Below are 20,409 nucleotides of genomic sequence, written 5' to 3'. Positions count from 1 at the left end.
ATTTCCTCACTTTAGACTTCCTGTCTGTGAGACAGGAGGTGAAGGGGAAATATCTCCAACTGGGCACAGACAAAAAGAAGAAAAAAAATACTAGCCCTTCACTACTTAATCCAAAACTTCAGCACAGCTCAACGATTCTGTAGCTTACCTTAAAGAGCATGTAATGTTTTGGCCATATGCTAACAGCCTTACAGTATTTAGTGCAAAGTACAATGATATAATATAGTGCAGAAACTTGTGGCAACCAGATTTTCAATAAGTGAGAGCAGTGAGAGTTGAATCCCAAATGGCTGCTATAGGTTATCATTTTCTTGTGTTACAATGAATAAACAAATACATTTATTTGGTACCCTATTAAAAGAGTACTTTTCCTTTGTCTCATTGTATATTTTTCTAGAATAAGAAACAAAACTTTATGTCCAGTTAAAACACAGTTGGGTTTGCTAACTTAACTTGTTGACTAATGGCTTTAATGGCTCAAGCTGTTGAAAAGGATGGAGACCAGCAGTTACTGCACAAGAAGGTAATTACAATATTGTAAAAATTCACAACTGTTGTGGAAGAAGGATGCATATAGACACCCTTCTGTCTATATTATTTACAGAGCTCATTGTTGGAAGTGTAACTGTAAAATCTTTAGAGTCCCACTTGTCCTATACAAATGCATTGAATAGGCTCATACAAGTTTTGGGCTACCAATTTTTATGAATCTTAGTAGGTTTTTTTTTAGTTTTACACAAGCCTACCAGGTTCAATAGAAGAAAAAGAGATAAACAAAGTGCAACTTTATTTGTGGACAATGTTAAGTCAATGAGAAGAATAGCTACTATTCTAAAGTACTGGTTAGTATTACACATGCATCCCTTATAAGAAGGAAATCTAAGTTGCAGTGAAGAGTATCCAGTGGGTCTGAGAAATGAAAAGGACTTCTGTATCTGTACATTTTTTCCTAAAAATAGAGGTAAAGCTCTTCTGAACATTGAGTTTAAATTGCAGGGCGCACGGACGAAAGAATATAAATTAAAAATCCAGAAAAAAAACACATGATACAAATGCTATAAATTGAGTTGCAGTTCAGTGAGTAAAATAAGTTGATTCCCAAGCAAAACATAACTTAGTACTTGATGGAGAAACCCTTGTTGGCAAGCACAGAGGTAAGTAATTTCTTATAGTTGGTTACCAGGTTTGCACACATCTCAGGAGGGATTTTGGTCCACTCTTTATTACAGATCTTCGCTAAATCCTTAAGTTTTCCTGGCTGTCACTTGGCAACTTGACATTTCAGCTCCCTCCATAAATTTTCTATAGGATGAAGGCCTGGAGACTGGCTAGGCCACTCCATTAACTTAATGTGCTTGTTCTTGAGCCACTCCTTTGTTGCCTTGGTGGAATGTGCTGGGTCATTGTCACGCTGGAAAGCCCATCCACAATCCATCTCCAGTGTTCCGGCTGGAGGGAAGAAGGTTCTCATCTAGGATTTTACAATACATGGCCATGCCCATTGGCCCCTCAATGCGGCAAAGTCAGCCTGTACCTTTAGCAGAGGAACAGCCCCTAAGCATAATGTTTCCGCCTCCACTCTTGACTGTAGGGATGGTGTTCTTAGGGTAATAGTCAGCATTTTTTTCCTCCAAACACAGCGAGTGAAGTTAATGCCAGAGAGCTAAATTTTGGTCTAATCTGACCACAGCACTTTCTCCTAATCCTTCTCTGAGTCATTTAGATGTTCATTGGCAAACTTCAGACAGGCCTGTACATGTACCTTCTTGGGGAGGGGGACCTTGCAGGCGCTACAGGATTTCAATCCATTGCGGCGTATTGTATTACCAATGGTTTGTTTGGTGACTGTAGTCCCAATTGCCTTGAGATCATTCACAAGATTTTCCCATGCAGTTCTGGGCGGATCCTTAACTTTTCCCATGATTCTCCTTACTCCATGAAGCAAAATCTTGCATGGAGCTCCAGACCGAGGGCGATTAATGGTTATTTTGTATTTCCATTTGCAAAAAAAAACGCTCCAACAGTTGTCAAGCTTCTTGCTGTTGGTCTTGTAGCCCATTTCAGTCTTGTGCAAGTCTACAATATTGCCCCTGATGTCCTTTGACAGCTCTTTGGTCTTGCCCAGGATGGTGAGGTTTGAATGGAATAAAGAGATTCTGTGAACAGGTGTCTTTTATACACAATGAGTTGTTGTTAGTAGCACCTTCTTATTTGTTTTATGTGTTTTTTTCAGGATTTTTGGTTGATATTCTGTCTCGATCATTTAAAATACACCAATGATAAAAATTATAGATCCTTTATTTCTTTTTATAAAATCTGCAGAGGATTAAATAATTATTTTCCCCACTGTAGTTTAAATATAAATTAAATATAAATATAATCATCTAGTTCATATGATATGTTTACAATATTTGCTACAACATTACATTTTCACTATTTTAATTTTTCAGCCTAAGGAGACATGCCATGGGTGCTGCAAGAGTTGTTGCATCTGCTGTATCAGATGGATGAGTGGATTCATTGTTCTTCTGGTGATAGCTGGAATCGTCTTATGTTTCAGAGTCTTTTTTGGTAAGGAAATAATAACTTAAAGGCTAAGTTCACTTTTACAAAAAAACAGTACATGCAGGTAAAAAAATATGCATTTATTTTTTGTTAGGGACCTGTTAAGCATTGCACCCATGATCAGCAAATTGTGGGTATAATGCCATAGTCCTGCAGGCCATCTGTGTAGCTGTCTGCCTGTACCTCCAATATGGTGAGACAGTTACACTCTGACAGGAAGCTCAATGAACTACCTAGAGCAAGCAACAGCGACCTGGTAGTTCATTGAGAGCTACAAGCCAACAGCAAAGGCTATCAGGACTTGTAATGTTCCCATTCACAGAACACTGTAATTGGATGACACGGCCAGGGGGGTGGAGCCCTGCAGGATGGTGTTTTTTTTAGACTGTGAGAGCGAGCAGGGACAGAAGATCCCCTCTAGATGCCAAAATGGAGACTCCATTATTAGAAACAGTAAACAGACATGGTGTACTGCACAGAAATGCTGTGCGTCATTGGTTCCGTTTCAGGGCTGAATTCAGGCAAAGATTCAGCCCTGATTCGTTCCTTAAATGGTGAACAGGGACGCACAGTGTTCCTGTGCGATCCGCAGCTGGTTTAGGTGTGAACCGAGCCTTAAACTCTGAACTCAGAACTACTGCATTAGGGAAAAGAAAGCACACGTGAGGAAGTTTGAATTAGGGATGAGCTCAAAGTTCGGGCAGAACATAATTTCGACTCGAACATTGGGTGTTCACCCGTTCGCCAAACAGCAAACATAATGGGGCATTCATGGAAAATTCAAGCACCGCGGAATGCCCCATAATGCACTGCAAGATTGCCCTGGATGCTTTGGCCAATCACAGCATGCTCTGCTAAGAGTGCCATAATTGGCCAAAGGCAGGGTGCGTTTGGCCAATCATGGCTCAGGGGGACTAAGGCTATGTTTCCACTATTGCATCCCCAAAGTCGCGCAATTTTGACGCGATTTTACCACGATTTTTTGCCGCTACTGGAAGCAATGCCTGTGTATTCTTGAGGTCTATGGACCTCAAGTCGCATCAAAGTGGGACCAAAGTAGTGGAGGGACTACTTTGAAGTCGCTGTGTCTTGAAGTCACACAGATATGAACGGTACTCATTGGAAATCATGGGGTACGACTTGTCGTGCGACTGTGTACCCTGAAGTGTATTAGAAACTGTACACACCGTATTAGATACTGTGTACACCGCCTGCACTGTATTAGCAACTGTACAATGGCTGCACTGTTTTGTGTAGTGTAGTGTAGTGTGGTGTTGCAAAACAAGAAATGCATCATGTCCGGAAGGCCATCAAGGAGAGGCAGATGCTCACAGGCCATTAAAAGAGGGCAAGCAGCCTCTGTATCTACAGTCAACAGTGGTGGTTTTGGACATGGTGCATTCTCTGCAGGTGGCTGTGGGGTACGCTTGTCATTTTATTATTATTGAACCACAACATGCAGAAGAGTTGGTGGAGTGGATAACAAAGAAGTCCTCATCCTCCTCATCCTCTGTCGCCCAGGCTCAGAGTAGTTTGCCTTCCAAAGCAGCTGCCAGAGCGGCCTATTCCACCAACTCCATGTCCACAGTCACTCCTTCCATAGCCCCACCATCATGCATGGAGGAGTCCCCAGAATTATTTGACCACAGTGTTGGGTACATGCTGCTGGAGGATCCAATGTTGGTTCCCAGGTTGAGGAAGAGAGTAGCATGAGCCTAGGGTGCCCAAGAAGGACAAGAAACTGGCAGTCATGTTCCCCCAGCTGCAGCATATTGCAGTATATTGCCAAGTTTGCCAATGACGAGCAAGGAGGGGATGATGAGGTCACTGACTGTACTTGGGTGCCTGAGAGAAGAGAGGAGGATAAGGCACAACTCCAATGAGGCAGGATGTCCTCTAGGGGGCAGCTAAAGGGCAGCCACCCTATTGCATCACACCACAGAGCTCCATCAGTGCAGGGTGCTGCTGACTCCCTGTTGACTTTTAAAAGTTCCTTGCTGTTGGCCTTTTTTCGACACATGTGCAGCAGATCGCAATGTTGCTGTTTGCAACCTATGTCTGAAGAGGATCAAGTGTGGCCAGAACAGCAGCTGCTTAGGCACCACATGCTTGACCAGACATATGATGACCTGCCATGCAGTCTGTTGGCAACAGTACTAGAAAGATCCACATCAAAGAAAAAGGCAGACTTCTCCTTGCTCTTCATCTGGGATCTCCAACCCTACTATAGCTCCAGTCCTCTCAAAAACCTTCACTGAGAGGAATAAAGGTATAGCAATAGGTGTCCCAAGTACTTGCAGCCAATCTGCTAGCAGTACACCACCATCTGATTTTAGCAGGCAAATTTCCCTACCCCAGTTGCTGAACTGTAAAAAGAAATTTGGTCCCAGCCATCCTCAGCGTCTAAATGCTAGCTTGGCCAAATTGCTAGCACTGCAACTGCTGCCTTTTTATCTGGTAGACTCTGCCCCCTTTTTTGAATTTGTGGAATGTGGTGTAACTCAGTGGCAGGTTCCAAAACTCCATTATTTTTCACGGGAGGCCATTCCGGCTCTCTACCGGCATGTGGAAGGCCATGTTTTGGCCTCAGACAGGGCGGTCAGCAGTAAGGTTCATATTACCGCTGACTCATGGTCCAGTAGGCATGGCCAGGGACATTACCTTTTCTTCATGATGCACTGGGTAACTCTGCTGGCAGCTGGAAAGGATGCAGGACAAGGTTCAGTGTTGTTGGATCTTGTTCCGCCACCATGCCTTCAAAATGCTAGTGGTCTCTTCTGCAGATTTGTTCTCTGAACCAGCGGTGCTCCATAAGCATTCAAGGGGCTATGCAAGCAGTCAGGCTAAAAGATGCCATGCAGTGCTTGAGCTGGTCTGCTTAGGGGACAGGAGCCACACTGAGGCAGAGATTCTGTCAGCTCTGCAGGGTCAGTCTCAGAGGTGGTTGACACCACCCCAGCTTCACCCAGGAATGGTTGTATGCGACAATGGCACCAACCTTCTCTCCGCCCTCTGACAGGGACACATGACTCATGTTCCATGTTTGGTACACGTCCTGAATTTGGTGGTGCAGCGGTTCTTGAGCAGGTCTCCAGGCTTACAGGATCTCCTAAGGCAAGCCAGAAAAGTCTGTGGTAATTTCTGCCAGTCATACAATGCCAGTGCTCAGCAGGCTGACATTCAAAGGGAATACAACCTCCCCAACAACTGCTTCATTTGTGACATGCCCACCAGGTGGAACTTAACGTTGGCAATGCTGCAGCGGCAGCACACACAGCAAAGGGCCATCAATGAGTACCTGTGTGAGTATGGCACCAGGACAGGGTCAGAGGAGCTTGTCTTCTTTTCGCCATGCCAGTGGCTATTAATCAAGGATGCATGCACTGTCCTGTCACCATTTGAGGAGGCTCACGAGGATGGTGAGCAGCAACAATGCATGCATCAGTGACACTGTGCCTCTAGTCTACTTGTTGGAACACACGCTTGGTGGAATCATGGACAGGGCACTTGCGACAGAACAGTGGGAAAAGGAGGAGGACTTCCTTACCTCTCAAGGCCCCCTTTATCCAGATAGAATTCCTATGGGCCCGTCAAACACACAGGAAGAAGAGGAGGAGGAGGAGGATTGTGTCAGCATGGATGTAGAGGATAAGACTCAGCAGCAGTCTTCAAGAGATAGTTTTGAGTCCCCAGAAACCCAAGGAGTTGTACATGGTTGGGAGGAGGTAGCTACGGATCATGTGATCCTTAGTGACCCAAAGGACTCGAATGCCTCTGCAAACTTACGCTGCATGGCCTCCCTGATTCTGCAAAGCCTGCGAAAGGATCCTAGGATTCATGGTATCAAGGAAAGGGATCATTACTGTCTGGGAAACCTTCTTGATCCACGTTACAAAGATAAGGTTGCAGAACTCATCCTGCTTTCGCAGAGGTAGCAGAGGATGAAACATCTTCAGGAGGCCTTTAAGAAAGGTTTGTGCAATGCATTTCCATACCCTGGAAGGTTACAATTTCCTTGTGCTGGACAACGTGTTGCCGAGGCTTCGTTCAGAGGAAGAGCGGTGGAGAAGGTGGCCGGCTGACCGATGCCTTTAAACAATTTTTCAGTCCTCAGCGCCAGGGTCTGATTGGTTCAAGCAACCATCGCCAGTGTCTGCATTACATGGTGCAGGAATATCTAGGGGCAAGAGCAGACTTGGAGACCTTTCCAACAGAGCATCCACTGGGTTACTGGGTCTTGAGGATGGACCACTGGCCAGAACTTACGCAATATGCAATAGAGCTACTGGCCTATCCAACAATATTTTTGGTTTAGGGCACCACCACCACCCAAGGCCCAATTTTCCTGCCCTTGTCTAACAGGGGCATGTACTTACAATTTTTTATATAATATTTAACAGCAGGGCCTGTTCATGTGCCCAACAAGAGTATCTGTGAGGGGTTACAGTGTTGTGGCACCACCGCCACCGCCCAAGGCCCAATTTTTCTGCCCCTGTTTAACAGGGGCATGTAATTACAAAATGTGATCTAATATTTCACAGCAGGGCTTGTTCCTGCACCCAACAAGAGTATCTGTGAGGGCTTACAGTGTTGTGGCACCACCACCCTAGGCCCAATTTTTCTGCCCGTTTAACAGGGGCATGTAATTAAAATATTTTATATAATATTTCCCACGTAATTTTTTTAAAAAATTGGGTGCGGGGTTCCCCTTAATATCCATACCAGACCTGAAGGGCCTGGTATGGATTTTGAGGGGAGGGGGTGACGTCCCCCTTTTTTTTGGGGGGTATTTTTATCTACATTGCTGGGATCTGACAATACAATACAGCCGCAAGCCGTTTTAAATTACATTTTTTACCTTTAGAAATGTAATTTTGCTGTGGTAATGTTATAAACATGGGAAAGATTCGCTACTTTACAGGCATACTAAGGACAACCCCCAGGCATGATAGCTAAAGAAGTATTTCATTTTCATTGTTTCACTTTAAGCATTATTAAAATCACTGCTCCCAAAAAAACTGGCATTTTTAAACTTTTTTTGCATAGATACATGTCCCCTGAGGCAGGACCCAAACACTTTTTATGGCAATAACTTGCATATAAGCCTTTAAAATTAGCACATTTGATTTTTATGTTCGTGTCCCATAGACTTTAACGGTGTTCGCACAAGTCTTTTGCCTATTCACGTGTTCTGCTGCGAACCAAACCTGGGAGTGTTCGGCTCATCACTAGTTTGAATCAGAGAAACACCTCCCGAGGTGGTAAAGGTGAACAGTAACAACTGGGAGAAATGTCCTTTCAATAAAGCAAGATAGTGAGATGCAATTTCTGGGAATTTTTCAGTCAGGGTTTGTGAGATATGTAAATAGCCTACACCTATAGTAAGTGCGTTGTTCAACTTTGGTCATAGCTGCGCAGTTTGTTTTATCCACACACACCCCTTATCTGCATAGGTAGTTTTTGGGTAAAGGCAAATACTTTTTTAGATTTGGGTTGGGTGCAAAGTAGTTTTATTTACCTGATCCCCTGCTACTGCAGGTTCCCTGGGTGTAAGACCGGTCCCCGTAGCCTCTTCTCCCCTATGCCCTCTGACATCAACAAGACCAATGCAGACCAATGCATAGACCACTGCCCTACACTGGATGTGTACTGTACGGTATATTGCCAAAATGTTGTGTTATATACAGACAGTTAAATTTTAAAATATATCTGAGAATGGCCAAGTCTTGTAGCCATCTACATACAAACATTCCTTATCTACAAGCAGCCCTTGTGTTGAGAGTAAATTAACAGTATAGATAGTAAATGTTCACAATTTTAGCATAAATGCTCATAACAGTCTACTATGTTTACTGAGGCATAAAAACAAGTTGTGAAGTGTGTACTTGTAAAGTTCTGTCATTGCATAGATCTATGTTATAAATTAAGTGCTAGTCAGATTAAGTATTTACCTCTGTAAATTACATAAATGTGAAATTGTAATATATCCCAGGTTCCTAAAGCAGAAGGTCCATTATTTATATGTCTTACGTTCATTGCAAGTACAAAAATACGTTTTTTTTCTATATATTTTAGGATACTGTATAATGCGATGCAAATATCCTTTGTCCCATGTGCTGACTGTACATTCAGAACCGGTTTATAGCAGAGATAGAGCTTAAAGACCAAAACCCCTCTGAATTTATTGCTCTAATGCACTAAGGCTGCTTATCTCCTACTTTTTATAACTGCTAAATGCTTAAAGTGATATTAAGCCCAAAAACAAATTATTTTGCAGATTACCAATAAAAAAAAAAATAACCATTTTTTTTTAAAAGCCAGTGGCATGTGAAACACACCCAAAAACTCCACCCGGTGCCAAAAAAAGTACACGCACATAAAGCATGAGACACAAAACGTGCAACGGGGGTTACACTGTCCTCCACTAGGGATGGACCTTACCCTGATCCCCCGGGGCATTAGGCTCCAGACACGGACTGAGGTACATCACATGGGTCCATCTGGCAGAAACCAGACAGACCCCCTTTCTCTGGAGGGTCTTGCCGAAACAGACCCACCCAAGTACTAGGTGGGGCTCCCCCAAAGGGAGACCACCTGAGAGAGGGCAAACCAAGCCAGAAGGCCTATGTCCCCACTCCCAAGACTTTCAGGGTTGACCCGAGGACCGACACCCTACTAATCACACTGTGACAAAACGTGACAACACCAAACAAAAAAATACAAAAAAGTGACAAACACGAGATAAATAAAAAGAAAGTGGGGAAGAAGGAAGTGGGAGAGTGAAAAGTGACCATTGTGTAATAAAATGGCCACCCCTTCAGCCAGGAATAAAAATTTCCCCTGTTTCTAGCCAAAAGGCTCGGGCCTAGAGGCAGGTGCGAAAAACGTGTGTTGTTGTGAAGTGACCATGGTGCCATAACTTAAAGTGAATAATCACGGTGAATATACGGCACCCCTGAACTGCCACTTTAGGGGCACATTCACCACGGGCTTTTCATTGCAACCCTGACCGACCAATGCAGCCCCCACTCCATGCAGGAAGAACTGAAGTTCTGAGAGCATGGGGAGAGCCCTTTACCATTGGGCTCAACCCTCACCCCCATCCCTTCCTCCTAATTACACTCAGGAGATACTAACCACACTCCCCCCAAAGGAGAAACCAACGTTCTCTCCAGAGAAACTGTATGGAGCTAGGACTACCCCAATCCAGGCCAGAAAGCCAGGGACCCAACCCTTCGGCCCGGAACCAGTGGTTCTCCATCCCCATCAGAAGGCTTCTCTTTCGGCTACAAACCACTCCAGGTTACCTTTACACCAGCAAGTTTTACATAGCCTCTGCCACCCCTGGCCCACTTCGCCATAGAACAGGGATGGGAGCAAGCGCCACCTCCTGGTAACTGATAAGAACAGATACTAAACTTGATCTTAGCCAAAAGGCTGAGAAGCGATTACCAATCAATAGATGTGGTGGCTGCATCAGTTTTATTTTCTTTGGAGTTTCCCCTCTCTTTTCACCTGATCTGGTCAGTAACACACGTACTATATTAGTGAGAGACAACTCTGGAACAATGAGGCACATCAGACAGAATACAGACACAGCCCACTGTCCTCTATGGGCATTCGGATGTAAACAGACCACCTGTCTGTTTACACTTGACGGCCATCCAATCCCCTAGACCAGTGATGGCAAACCTTTTTGAGCCCGAGTGCCCAAACTGCAACACAAAACCAACGTATTAATTTCAAAGTGCCAACATATACAGAACTTGATGAGCGTATGCTGTGATGTCTGGGGGTGAACATGGGACACATCAGAAACCGTTGTGCATTCACTATGTAGTCATAGTGTTTTTTACAAGAAGATCTAAAACTAGAACACATTTTGACAAAAGTTAAATCTTTTGGAAGCTGTCCTAGCATTGTGCAATCAAATTCCAGGATCACTATTCTACTAACTATATATTAATATTCAATACAGTCAAGTTGCATGACAGGTACACTTTAAATGACTAGTTGTTCAGTAGAAGCACTGGCTGGATGATAAAGAAATCCTGTTACAGGGGTGACATGCAACCAGCAACTCTTTAGCTGCAGCAGAACTTCCAGTCCCCCCATGCCCTGCTGGCACACATTATGCACTGTTTGGTTGCCAAGGTATGTTGAGATCTGTAGTTCTACTCCAGCTGAAGACGTACTGGTTGCTCTGCATTGCTGTAGCAGAAGACTACTTCAAAAATCTCTCATTCCTGACTATGTTCACAGTCCTATATGTCCAGGAAACATCCTTCTGAACGTGAACACTCAAGGACAACTGTAGCAATAATGCTTTACCAATGCAGTTCACTCCACAATGCTGTGCAGTTCATTGCATGTCAAATGCAAACTCCCAGCAGCTCTACACCTCTTCCCTGTATAATGCCAGTGATTCTGGACTGTCTGTCATGTGAGGCCGCGTACACACGGGAGGACTGTTCGCCCAACCTTGTCCGCTGAACAGTGTTTGGGCGGACAGTCCGCTCGTGTGTGGGCTTTCAGCGGACAGTTTCAGCGGACAGTTGGACGGACAAAGTCTTTCGGAAATTCCGAAAAACTGTCCGCTGAAACTGTGTTTGAGCGAACAGTCCGCCCGTGTGTGGGCCTGTCCGCTGTACTTTCGAAATGAGCGGACTGTTCCCGCTCGGAAAGTCCGCCCATTTCGAGCGCGTGTACAGGTAGGCGGGGCCCGCGAAGGATACGTCGCGGGCTCCGCCGCCTGGAATGGGCTTAAAGGGGAACCCCAACGCCGAAAAAAATCGGCGTGGGGGTTCCCCCCAAGTCCACACCAGACCCTTGTCCGAGCACGCTACCCGGCCGGCCAGGAAAGGGGGGCGAGCGAGCGCGCCCCCCCTCCTGAGCCGTACCAGGCCGCGTGCCCTCAACATGGGGGGTGCCTTGGGGAAGGGGGGGGCCGCGCGGCCCCCCCACCCCAAAGCACCTTGTCCCCATGTTGATGAGGACAAGGGCCTCTTCCCGACAACCCTGGCCGTTGGTTGTCGGGGTCTGCGGGCGGGGGGCTTATCGGAATCCGGGAGCCCCCTTTAAGAAGGGGGCCCCCGGATACCGGCCCCCCACCCTATGTGAATGAGTATGGGGTACAATGTACCCCTACCCATTCACCTGTGAAATAAAGTACAAATAAAAACACAACACAGGGGGAAAAAATATTTTATTGCACAGCCGGGGGTCTTCCGTCTTCGGGGGTCTTCTCGCCGGACTCCTCCGCTATGTGTGTGTAGCTCTTTTGCCAGCGGAGGAGTCCGGCTTTCTTCCTCCCCGCCGCCGGCCTCTTCTCCCGACTTCGGGGGTCTTGTCCCCCTCTTCGGTTCTTCTGCCGGGCCACCGCGCCTGGTCCGGTGGCCCGGTCTTCTGTCGCCGTCTTCCGTTCTTCTGTCGCCGCCTTCGGTTCTTCTGCCGGGCCACCGCGCCTTCTTGTAGCTCTTTTACAGGCGGTGGCCCGGTCTTCTGTCGCCGTCGCCGCCTTCCGTTCGTGTTCTTCTTCTTGTTCTTCTTGTTCTTCTTGTTCTTCTCCAGGCGATGTTGACTCGACGAGCTCTCCGGCCGGAATGCCGGGGACGCGCTGTGCGGTCACTTATATAGTGACAATGGGGCGGGGTCACATGGTATATGTCACATGGGTTGGTCACATGGGTTGATGTCACATGGGGACTATGACATCGTAAGGGGGCGGGGTCACCATGTGACATCAACCCATGTGACATATACCATGTGACCCCGCCCCATTGTCACTATATAAGTCACAGCGCAGGGCGGCTCTGGCATTCCGGCCGGAGGGAGCGACGTGTCAACATCGCCTGGAGAAGAAGAAGAACACGAACGGAAGGCGGCGACGGCGACAGAAGACCGGGCCACCGCCTGTAAAAGAGCTACAAGAAGGCGCGGTGGCCCGGCAGAAGAACCGAAGGCGGCGACAGAAGAACGGAAGACGGCGACAGAAGACCGGGCCACCGGACCAGGCGCGGTGGCCCGGCAGAAGAACCGAAGAGGGGGACAAGACCCCCGAAGTCGGGAGAAGAGGCCGGCGGCGGGGAGGAAGAAAGCCGGACTCCTCCGCTGGCAAAAGAGCTACACACACATAGCGGAGGAGTCCGGCGAGAAGACCCCCGAAGACGGAAGACCCCCGGCTGTGCAATAAAATATTTTTTCCCCCTGTGTTGTGTTTTTATTTGTACTTTATTTCACAGGTGAATGGGTAGGGGTACATTGTACCCCATACTCATTCACATAGGGTGGGGGGCCGGTATCCGGGGGCCCCCTTCTTAAAGGGGGCTCCCGGATTCCGATAAGCCCCCCGCCCGCAGACCCCGACAACCAACGGCCAGGGTTGTCGGGAAGAGGCCCTTGTCCTCATCAACATGGGGACAAGGTGCTTTGGGGTGGGGGGGCCGCGCGGCCCCCCCTTCCCCAAGGCACCCCCCCATGTTGAGGGCACGCGGCCTGGTACGGCTCAGGAGGGGGGGCGCGCTCGCTCGCCCCCCTTTCCTGGCCGGCCGGGTAGCGTGCTCGGACAAGGGTCTGGTGTGGACTTGGGGGGAACCCCCACGCCGATTTTTTTCGGCGTTGGAGTTCCCCTTTAAGCCCATTCCAGGCGGCGGAGCCCGCGACGTCTCCTTCGCGGGCCCCGCCTACCTGTACACGCGCTCGAAATGGGCGGATTTGCCTCCTCCTTACGTGGGCGAGTCCGTTCATTTCAAAAGTTGAGCGAACTGTTTGCCCAACCTTGTTCGTCAAACAGTCCGCTCGTGTGTGGGCAAGTCCGCTCATGCAAATTTTGAGCGGACTGTTTGACAAACTGTTTGCCGAACAAGGTTGGGCGAACAGTCCGCGCGTGTGTACGCGGCCTGACTTGTGTCATGAAATACAGGGGGATGGCAGGGACAAAAACGATATGTATTTCCATCTCACTGTACTGCAGTGGTCTTTGCTAAATCTAGCAGGCTTTCCCAGCCAGATAAACCTGAATAGCCAACACAAAGTATCATCAAAGCTCATATCCTACAGAAAATGCTTCCAACAGCTTTGGTAGAGAGTAACACAGACAGCATATACACAACATTATTCTGACCATACCCTTCCTTATTTTGTGGCAATGTTGGGAATAAGAAGAAAAAAAAAGAAAGGTCCCCAAGAAATAGATTCTATTTGAAGAGGCACAGAAACAGTGTACACAGCTAAAGACATTTATTCCCCACACAGCATGTACACTTACTTTAACAACGCTTGCCACAGCACTCCAATAATAAATCCATCAGCCGACTCAGTTCCCGGGCTCAAGAACGGCCTGTGATTGGGCATCTTCCCCACCACATGTTCTGCCTGCCATCCAACCCAGAGCGACTCTTCATCCAGTCCACGCCCATCCTAGACACGGCCCCCCATTGGCTCAATCCCCACCACATGTTCCACCTGCCATCCAACCCAGAGCAACCCTTCATCTCATCCACGCCCATCCTAGACACATCACCCCTGCCCCAGAGACTTGTGGGAAATGTAGCTCTATGGGGTGGGGAGCTGTGCATGAAATACACCTCCGTACAGGATTTTCTCACGTGCCCACAGAGGGGGCTTGGCGTGCCGGCTGTGGCATGTGTGCCATAGGTTCGCCATGGAGAACAGATCCCCATCTGTCTGTTTTTAATGGATAGGATTAGATGTCGGTGGGTGTCAACGGACACATGTTCGTTGACACCCGCCGCTCTATAGAGGGCAATAGATGGTCTGATCAGGTCCACCTGAAAATCTGACCGACAGGGTGAAAGAGGCCTAATACAGCCATATCGTCAAAGAATTGGTAAGTTGCAATATAATAAGTGTTTGTTTTTGGGTTCAATACTGCTTTAAGTGGAACTACATTGCATCTGAGTGCCACAAACCAAAAACAATTTAGTTAATTTATAATGTTCAAAGCAAACTCACCCATCCCGCTGTCCTCCTACCCAGGCGATTGTATCTCTAGATACATGCAAAGCCTTTGACAGCGTGTACTTATCTTCTTCAAGTATTACAATGATATGGCTTCGGCCCACGCAATATAGCTTGGATAAGACTCCTTTACCCCTCCCCATTGGACTGTATACAAGTTAATTCCCATATTACAGACACTTTTCACATTACTAGGGGCACCATCTTCAGGCAGATAGATACAACCTGTATGGCGTACTTATGGAACTTCTATTTGTACTATTTGGCCTCCCAACTGGTCCACATTCATTACTGGCTGCACCCGGTTGTGGTGAATGCTTGTACATCCACTGAAGGAGCTATTGCCTCCTCTCTGGAAACCCTGCTAAGTACCTCTCTTTCTGAATAATTTTATATACCTCTCAAGTCTCATAAAATTCTTCATTATTTTGAAAGTGCAAATACTTCATTATCAGAAAAAATCTGTACTCTGACATGACCGTGCCAAAAAAAAGGAGTGGCTAGTATTGTCCAATACCACCTCTGCAGTAACACTCCCTGAAGAATTATTAGGCCCAGAAACTTCCAGATGTCCTCTTTGGTCACTGGTTCCCACTTTCTGCTCCTTGCAAACCTCTGATGCGTAGCAGCTTGTTGCTCCTGGTACCGATTTGTCTCTGTAACAATTTTTTTCTATAACCTCATTGGTCAAAAAGAGTTGGAGGTATGCCAAAGGGTTGTGTCATGAAAGTCGCATGAAGAGACTGACCCCCAGGTCTTCTGGTTTTCGATCGCGGGCGTCACCGCGGGTGAGCGCGATCGTGCGCGTGCGTGGGCACGTGCGCGGTTGCGTGCGCGATCCCGTGTTGGCGCCAAACGGCCTATTTAAACCAGCCCTTTCCTAATGGTCTCTGCTGTCTGCTCTACAGCGTTATACCTTGAGACCTGATCTGTAGTATTTGTTCCTGTTTGACCCGGCTTACCTGTGACCCATCTGCTATCCGCCTTCACCCGACCCCGGCTTGTTGTGACGATTCTCCTGCCTGTTCCCTTGTACTTCGCTTCCAGTCTGATATCTGACCCGGCTTGCTTTGACCATCCGTCTGCTAAGGTGAACCTGCTTATATTGAACAGTGTCATCTGCTGCAAGTAACCTGCTTGTATTGAACTGTTTACCTGCTGCAAGTACCTGTTTATATTGCACTGTTCATCTGCTACAAGTTACCTGTCTTATTGAACTGTTCACCTGCTGCAAGTACCTGCTTATATTGCACTGTTCATCTGCTACAAGTTACCTATCTCATTGAACTGTTCATCTGCTGCAAGTACCTGCTATATTACACCGTTCGTCTGTTACAAGTGCCTACTTCTCTGCACTGCTTTCATCTGCTGAGATTACCTGTTCCACTGAACTTCACCTATCCATCCTTCTCATCTGTTGATCCTGCCAGGCACCTGTACCCCTCCTTACTCCTGTGTTCCCTGTTACATTGCCAGGAAACCGGTAGTGGGAGTCGTAAGGGAGGCCTCTTTCCGCAATCCGGGCTCGCTACTAGAAGGTATGTGACAGGTTGTCATCTTCAAACTCCACTTTGATACCGGGTGCTCCAGTAAACGGGAATCTTGGGGGAGCTGCGTGCTCTGTACCGCAGTCAATCAAGCACCAATTCCCCACATCACTAGGCACAGTCATGGGTTCATCACTGAAATAGCTTTCTGTGCCTGATGACAAACTTTCCCATGAATTGCAATCACTCAATTCTGCAAGTGTTTCTTTATCCCTGTCGCTGTTTTCCAGCAGGTCATATGCAGCTTTTGAGGTAGAGGCATGCTTTTTTGATGCCATGGTCATTGTGTTCCAGACAGAAAGTACAGTAAAACTGCAGACAAGGGCACTGGATAAAGCACTGGTGGGCAAACTAAGGTCAATTTTATTTTATTTAGTAATTTAATCCAATAGGATTACAATTTATCAGTGTGTTTGTGCTTTATACTATTTGAATCTGCTGCCAATTACAACCCCTTGTGTCACGGCACTCGCAAGAAGCCAGGACACACAGTGCATCGGGCGGAAGATCCGGCCACCGTACACACAAGGAGTACATCGTGGGATCCGGGGACAAGGTAAGTAACCTCTTCCAGGGTCCAGCGATGCGATCCCGTGGCTCGGGGTTACCGCTAATGGTACTGAAATCTCACCCCGAGCCACACTCGGGAATACCGCCAGGGGGGGTTAAAAGAGAGAGTGATGGTGATTAGAGCAGCAACCATATTCCTATGCGCTGGCAGCAAGGAGGAGAGCCTCACAATCGAGAAACAGCCTACCTCTCCCACACACTCTCTGAACAAATCAAAATGGCTGTTTAGAGGAGGAGAGTGGGCGATGGTTCAGGACCCGCTTCCTGATTGGCCGGGAGTAGAATCAATGTTACAATAGCAAATATTCATTCACTATTGTCACACAACTGGGTGGACTTCAGGTGCATTGCTCTGCACCCAAGCCCACCCTTTTTTGAAGCCTGTTAGAGCCTTTGGCTTTAATCACGCTCTTCAAAAAAAAAAACTAATTGGAATCCATGGGTCCAGCGACCTGCATGTATATCAGGGCGCCGGATGCATGGATAGGTGGGGGCGGCATCCTTGCACCCCCTATGGATGGGCCGCCACTGAGTCTCACACTCAAGAAACAACCTAGTTTCACCACACACTCTCTAAACACTGTTGAATCAACAGTACTACTCAGAGATAGAAAATGAGGATTAGAGCAGGGACACAAGTGAAAGGGCCCATATTCCTATATGTTGGCACCCAGTAGGAGAGTCTCACACTCAAGAAACAGCCCAGCTCTTTCACACAACCCTTAAAGGAGAAATACAGCCAAAGTTAATTTGGCTGTACTTCTCCTGTGGATCATAGGGATGCAGTTTGTTCTGTGCTCCTGTGATCCGTTTTCAGTTGACAGTAGGCTGAAGCTTCTGTCGGCTGACGTCACAGAGCCGGTCCAGGCTCAGGAAAGACAGCCACCATATGGTCAGGATCAACCCACATGCCTGGACCATCATCCTGCTCAGCCTCTCATAAAAATGCTGGCTGCTCCCGCCCCCCTCCACACCCCAGAGCTCCAGTGAATGCGGGGTGACAGAGCAGGCAGCAGTGACTGACAGTTACCAGCTCTCTGCTCAGGGAGCTGGGAGAACCGAGCGATCAGTGGTGTTTGATCACTCAGCTCCCAGCCTTAGAGCAGGCAGGGGACAAATGCAGGGCCGTCTTAATGAGAGGGCATACCTGGGAACTGCCCAGGGGCCCCAGTACTTTGCCCAAAGAATCTGCTCTCTGAGCCCATTCTGCCCAGAAATTGGGGGCCCCATGATGACACTGAGAGTGATGGATACAGAAGGGAGACAGGCTGGCAGCAGTGTGCCGTGCTGTGCAGAAAAATACCTATTTCACTGCCAGCAGTGAGGGGCGGGGTGGGGTCGAAGAGCCAGTGATGCTCTGACCAGGGCCGCTGATAGAGCAGTACAACCAGCCCTGTTGTACCGGGCCCGAGCAGCTTTTAACTTCTAGCTATAAAAAAAAAAACTAAATAACTAAATTAACCCACATCCACTTGATTACTAAAGTATATAAGCAATATATATTCATTTCATGAGCCCCATCAGGTTACCAGAAAGAAAGCAGAAGAGGGACATTTTTTTCCATTTTTGGGTGCAGGGATACAGTGCTGTGCCGCATCCTGTTCTCAGTATACCTGCACAAACTAATTGATATTACTGTTATACGGCTCCCTTCATTCAGTAAGTGCTGCAGCCTGAGGGACTTATCACTGAGGCTTCTGAGACAGACAGAACAGCAGGAGTAATGTGGAAAACGGCAGTGGTGCACAGGCAAGCAGTCCCCTGCACAGACACACTCACTGACAGGTCACACTATTGTAGAATGTGCAGTCCCCAGACTCTTTGTGCTCATGGTTATTATCATTATGATGATCAGGGCACAGCAGGTGCTGTATGGCTCTGTCAGTGTAACATGACTGTTGGGTGCTGACTTTCCTGATATATGGCTGTACTGTGTGTTACAGACTATAACTCAGCACAGCCATAACAGCAAGTCAGCACCACACAGTCATGTTACACTGACAGAGCCATACATCACCTCCTGTGCTCTGATCATCATAATGATAATGACAATGAGCACATAGTGAGATGCTACTTTTACACATGTGATGGGGGAAGGGACAGTAAAAACACACAGCCAAGCTGCATTTTTACCACCCCCAAACCACTCCCCTTTCATAACCTTTCACCCAAGCTTTGCAATTAGGTCCTTTTTCATGCAGACCTGATTGAAAGCTCCATGTAGGTTTACAGGTATGAACTGACTTGTGTGCATTTAGATCCACCTTCTTCTGTGTCCATTCAGGTGGGAAAAAAAATTTTGGAAAAGAATATCATTTTCTATTTTTCCAGACCTAAATGTGACAGATCAGAGGTAGCCTGATGTAAATGGACACAAGTTGGTGGTGTATGAAGACACAAACTGAATGGGCACAGATGTCAAAACATTGACATCTCTCCCATTCAGATGCAGTTATGATTGGTGGGGCGCTGTAAATGTTACATGTTCCAGCTCCTTCCTCCAGACACCCCCATCCTGACAGTGCGGAGGCAGGGGTGGAACGAGGGGCGGGGATTGTGGGCGGAGCCAGGGAGGGTTGTGGGCGGGGTCAAGGGGGCCCCGTCAAGTAGGCTGTATGGGGCCCCATGATTTCTAACAGTGGCCCTGGCCCTGACCCCGCCCCATGTAGCTTGAATGCTCACGATTTGGAGGGCCCAGGGTAGGAGCTGGAGTGGGAGCTGCTAAGTCTGCAGCACTGAGAGCCCGCCTGCAGAAGTGGCATTGTGGATGGTGTCATGGTGAGCCCAGCTGTCCACCACTGTTTGCACCGAAGGGCTTGGAATTCCCAGGGGGATGCTCTCTCCTCTGCCCCTCCTTCTGCCTGCATGACTTGATTGGTATAGGTGAGTCCTTATCCCAGTGCTGGAGGTGGGCAAATAGCCAAAAGTTCACATGCACTGTATCTCCACTGGAAAAGGGGGTACTACATCGATGGAATAATGGTGCTGGGAGATATCAAGGGTGTATGGGGAAAACAATGCTGAGGGGGGATCTGGGGTGTATAGGGGGTCAGAGAGCTGGGAGGATATCTAGGGTGCAGAGAGGGGTCTGAGTGCTGGGGGGATATCTGGGTTGTAGAGGGGTCAGCATGCCGGGGGGATATCTGGGGTGTAGAGAGATCAGAGTGCTGAGGGATATCTGGGGTGTAGAGGGGTCTGGGTGCTGGGGGGATATCTGGGGTGCAGAGAGGGATCAGAGTGCTGGGGGAATATCTGGGATGTAGAGGGGTCAGAGTGCTGGGGAGATATCTAGGGTGTACAGGGGCCAGAGAGCTGGGGGAACATCTAGGGTGCAGAGAGGGATCAGAGTGCTGGGGGATATCTGGGGTCTAGAGGGGTCAGAGTGCTGGGGGGATATCTGGGGTGTAGAGGGGTCTGAGTGCTGGGGGGATATCTGGGGTGCAGAGAGGGATCAGAGTGCTGGGGGAATATCTGGGATGTAGAGGGGCCAGAGTGCAAGGGAGATATCTAGGATGTAGAGGGGTCAGAGTGCTTAGCGGGATAGCTTGGGTGTAGAGGGGTCAGAGTGCTAGGGGGATATCTAGGGTGTAGAGTGGTCAGAGAGCTGGAGGGATATCTGTGGTGTAGAGGGGGGGTGTATACTATACTGTCCACTACACTGAGAACTACACTGACCACCATACTATACTGTCCACTACACTGACACCTATACTGTCCACTACACTGTACTGACAACTACACTGTCTAC

The 20,409-nt window shown here is 47.8% G+C and overlaps 1 protein-coding gene and 1 pseudogene across 3 annotated transcripts in view; one reads left to right on the top strand and one right to left on the bottom strand.

Annotated features, from left to right (window-relative positions):
• The window catches only part of LOC143982987 (transmembrane protease serine 11D-like), a 191,177-nt gene that overhangs the window by 123,165 nt on the left and 47,603 nt on the right, over positions 1–20,409 (top strand). For all 3 annotated transcript variants that reach the window (XM_077482179.1, XM_077482180.1, XM_077482178.1), the window contains exons 2-3: positions 398–523; positions 2,451–2,571. In XM_077482179.1, the coding sequence (XP_077338305.1) occupies positions 464–523; positions 2,451–2,571 (181 nt within the window). In that variant the 5' untranslated portion in view covers positions 398–463. The remainder of the gene's footprint in view (positions 1–397; positions 524–2,450; positions 2,572–20,409) is intronic.
• LOC143986376 (U2 spliceosomal RNA) lies at positions 9,835–10,014 on the bottom strand (annotated as a pseudogene).

This window comes from Lithobates pipiens, unplaced genomic scaffold (assembly GCF_037356315.1).
Source record: "Lithobates pipiens isolate NorthernLeopardFrog02 unplaced genomic scaffold, aLitPip1_a1.2 Scaffold_16, whole genome shotgun sequence".
Taxonomy (NCBI): Eukaryota; Metazoa; Chordata; class Amphibia; order Anura; family Ranidae; genus Lithobates; species Lithobates pipiens.
The sequence above is the reverse complement of the archived record's forward strand: the minus strand, read 5'-3'. Positions and strand labels throughout refer to the sequence as shown.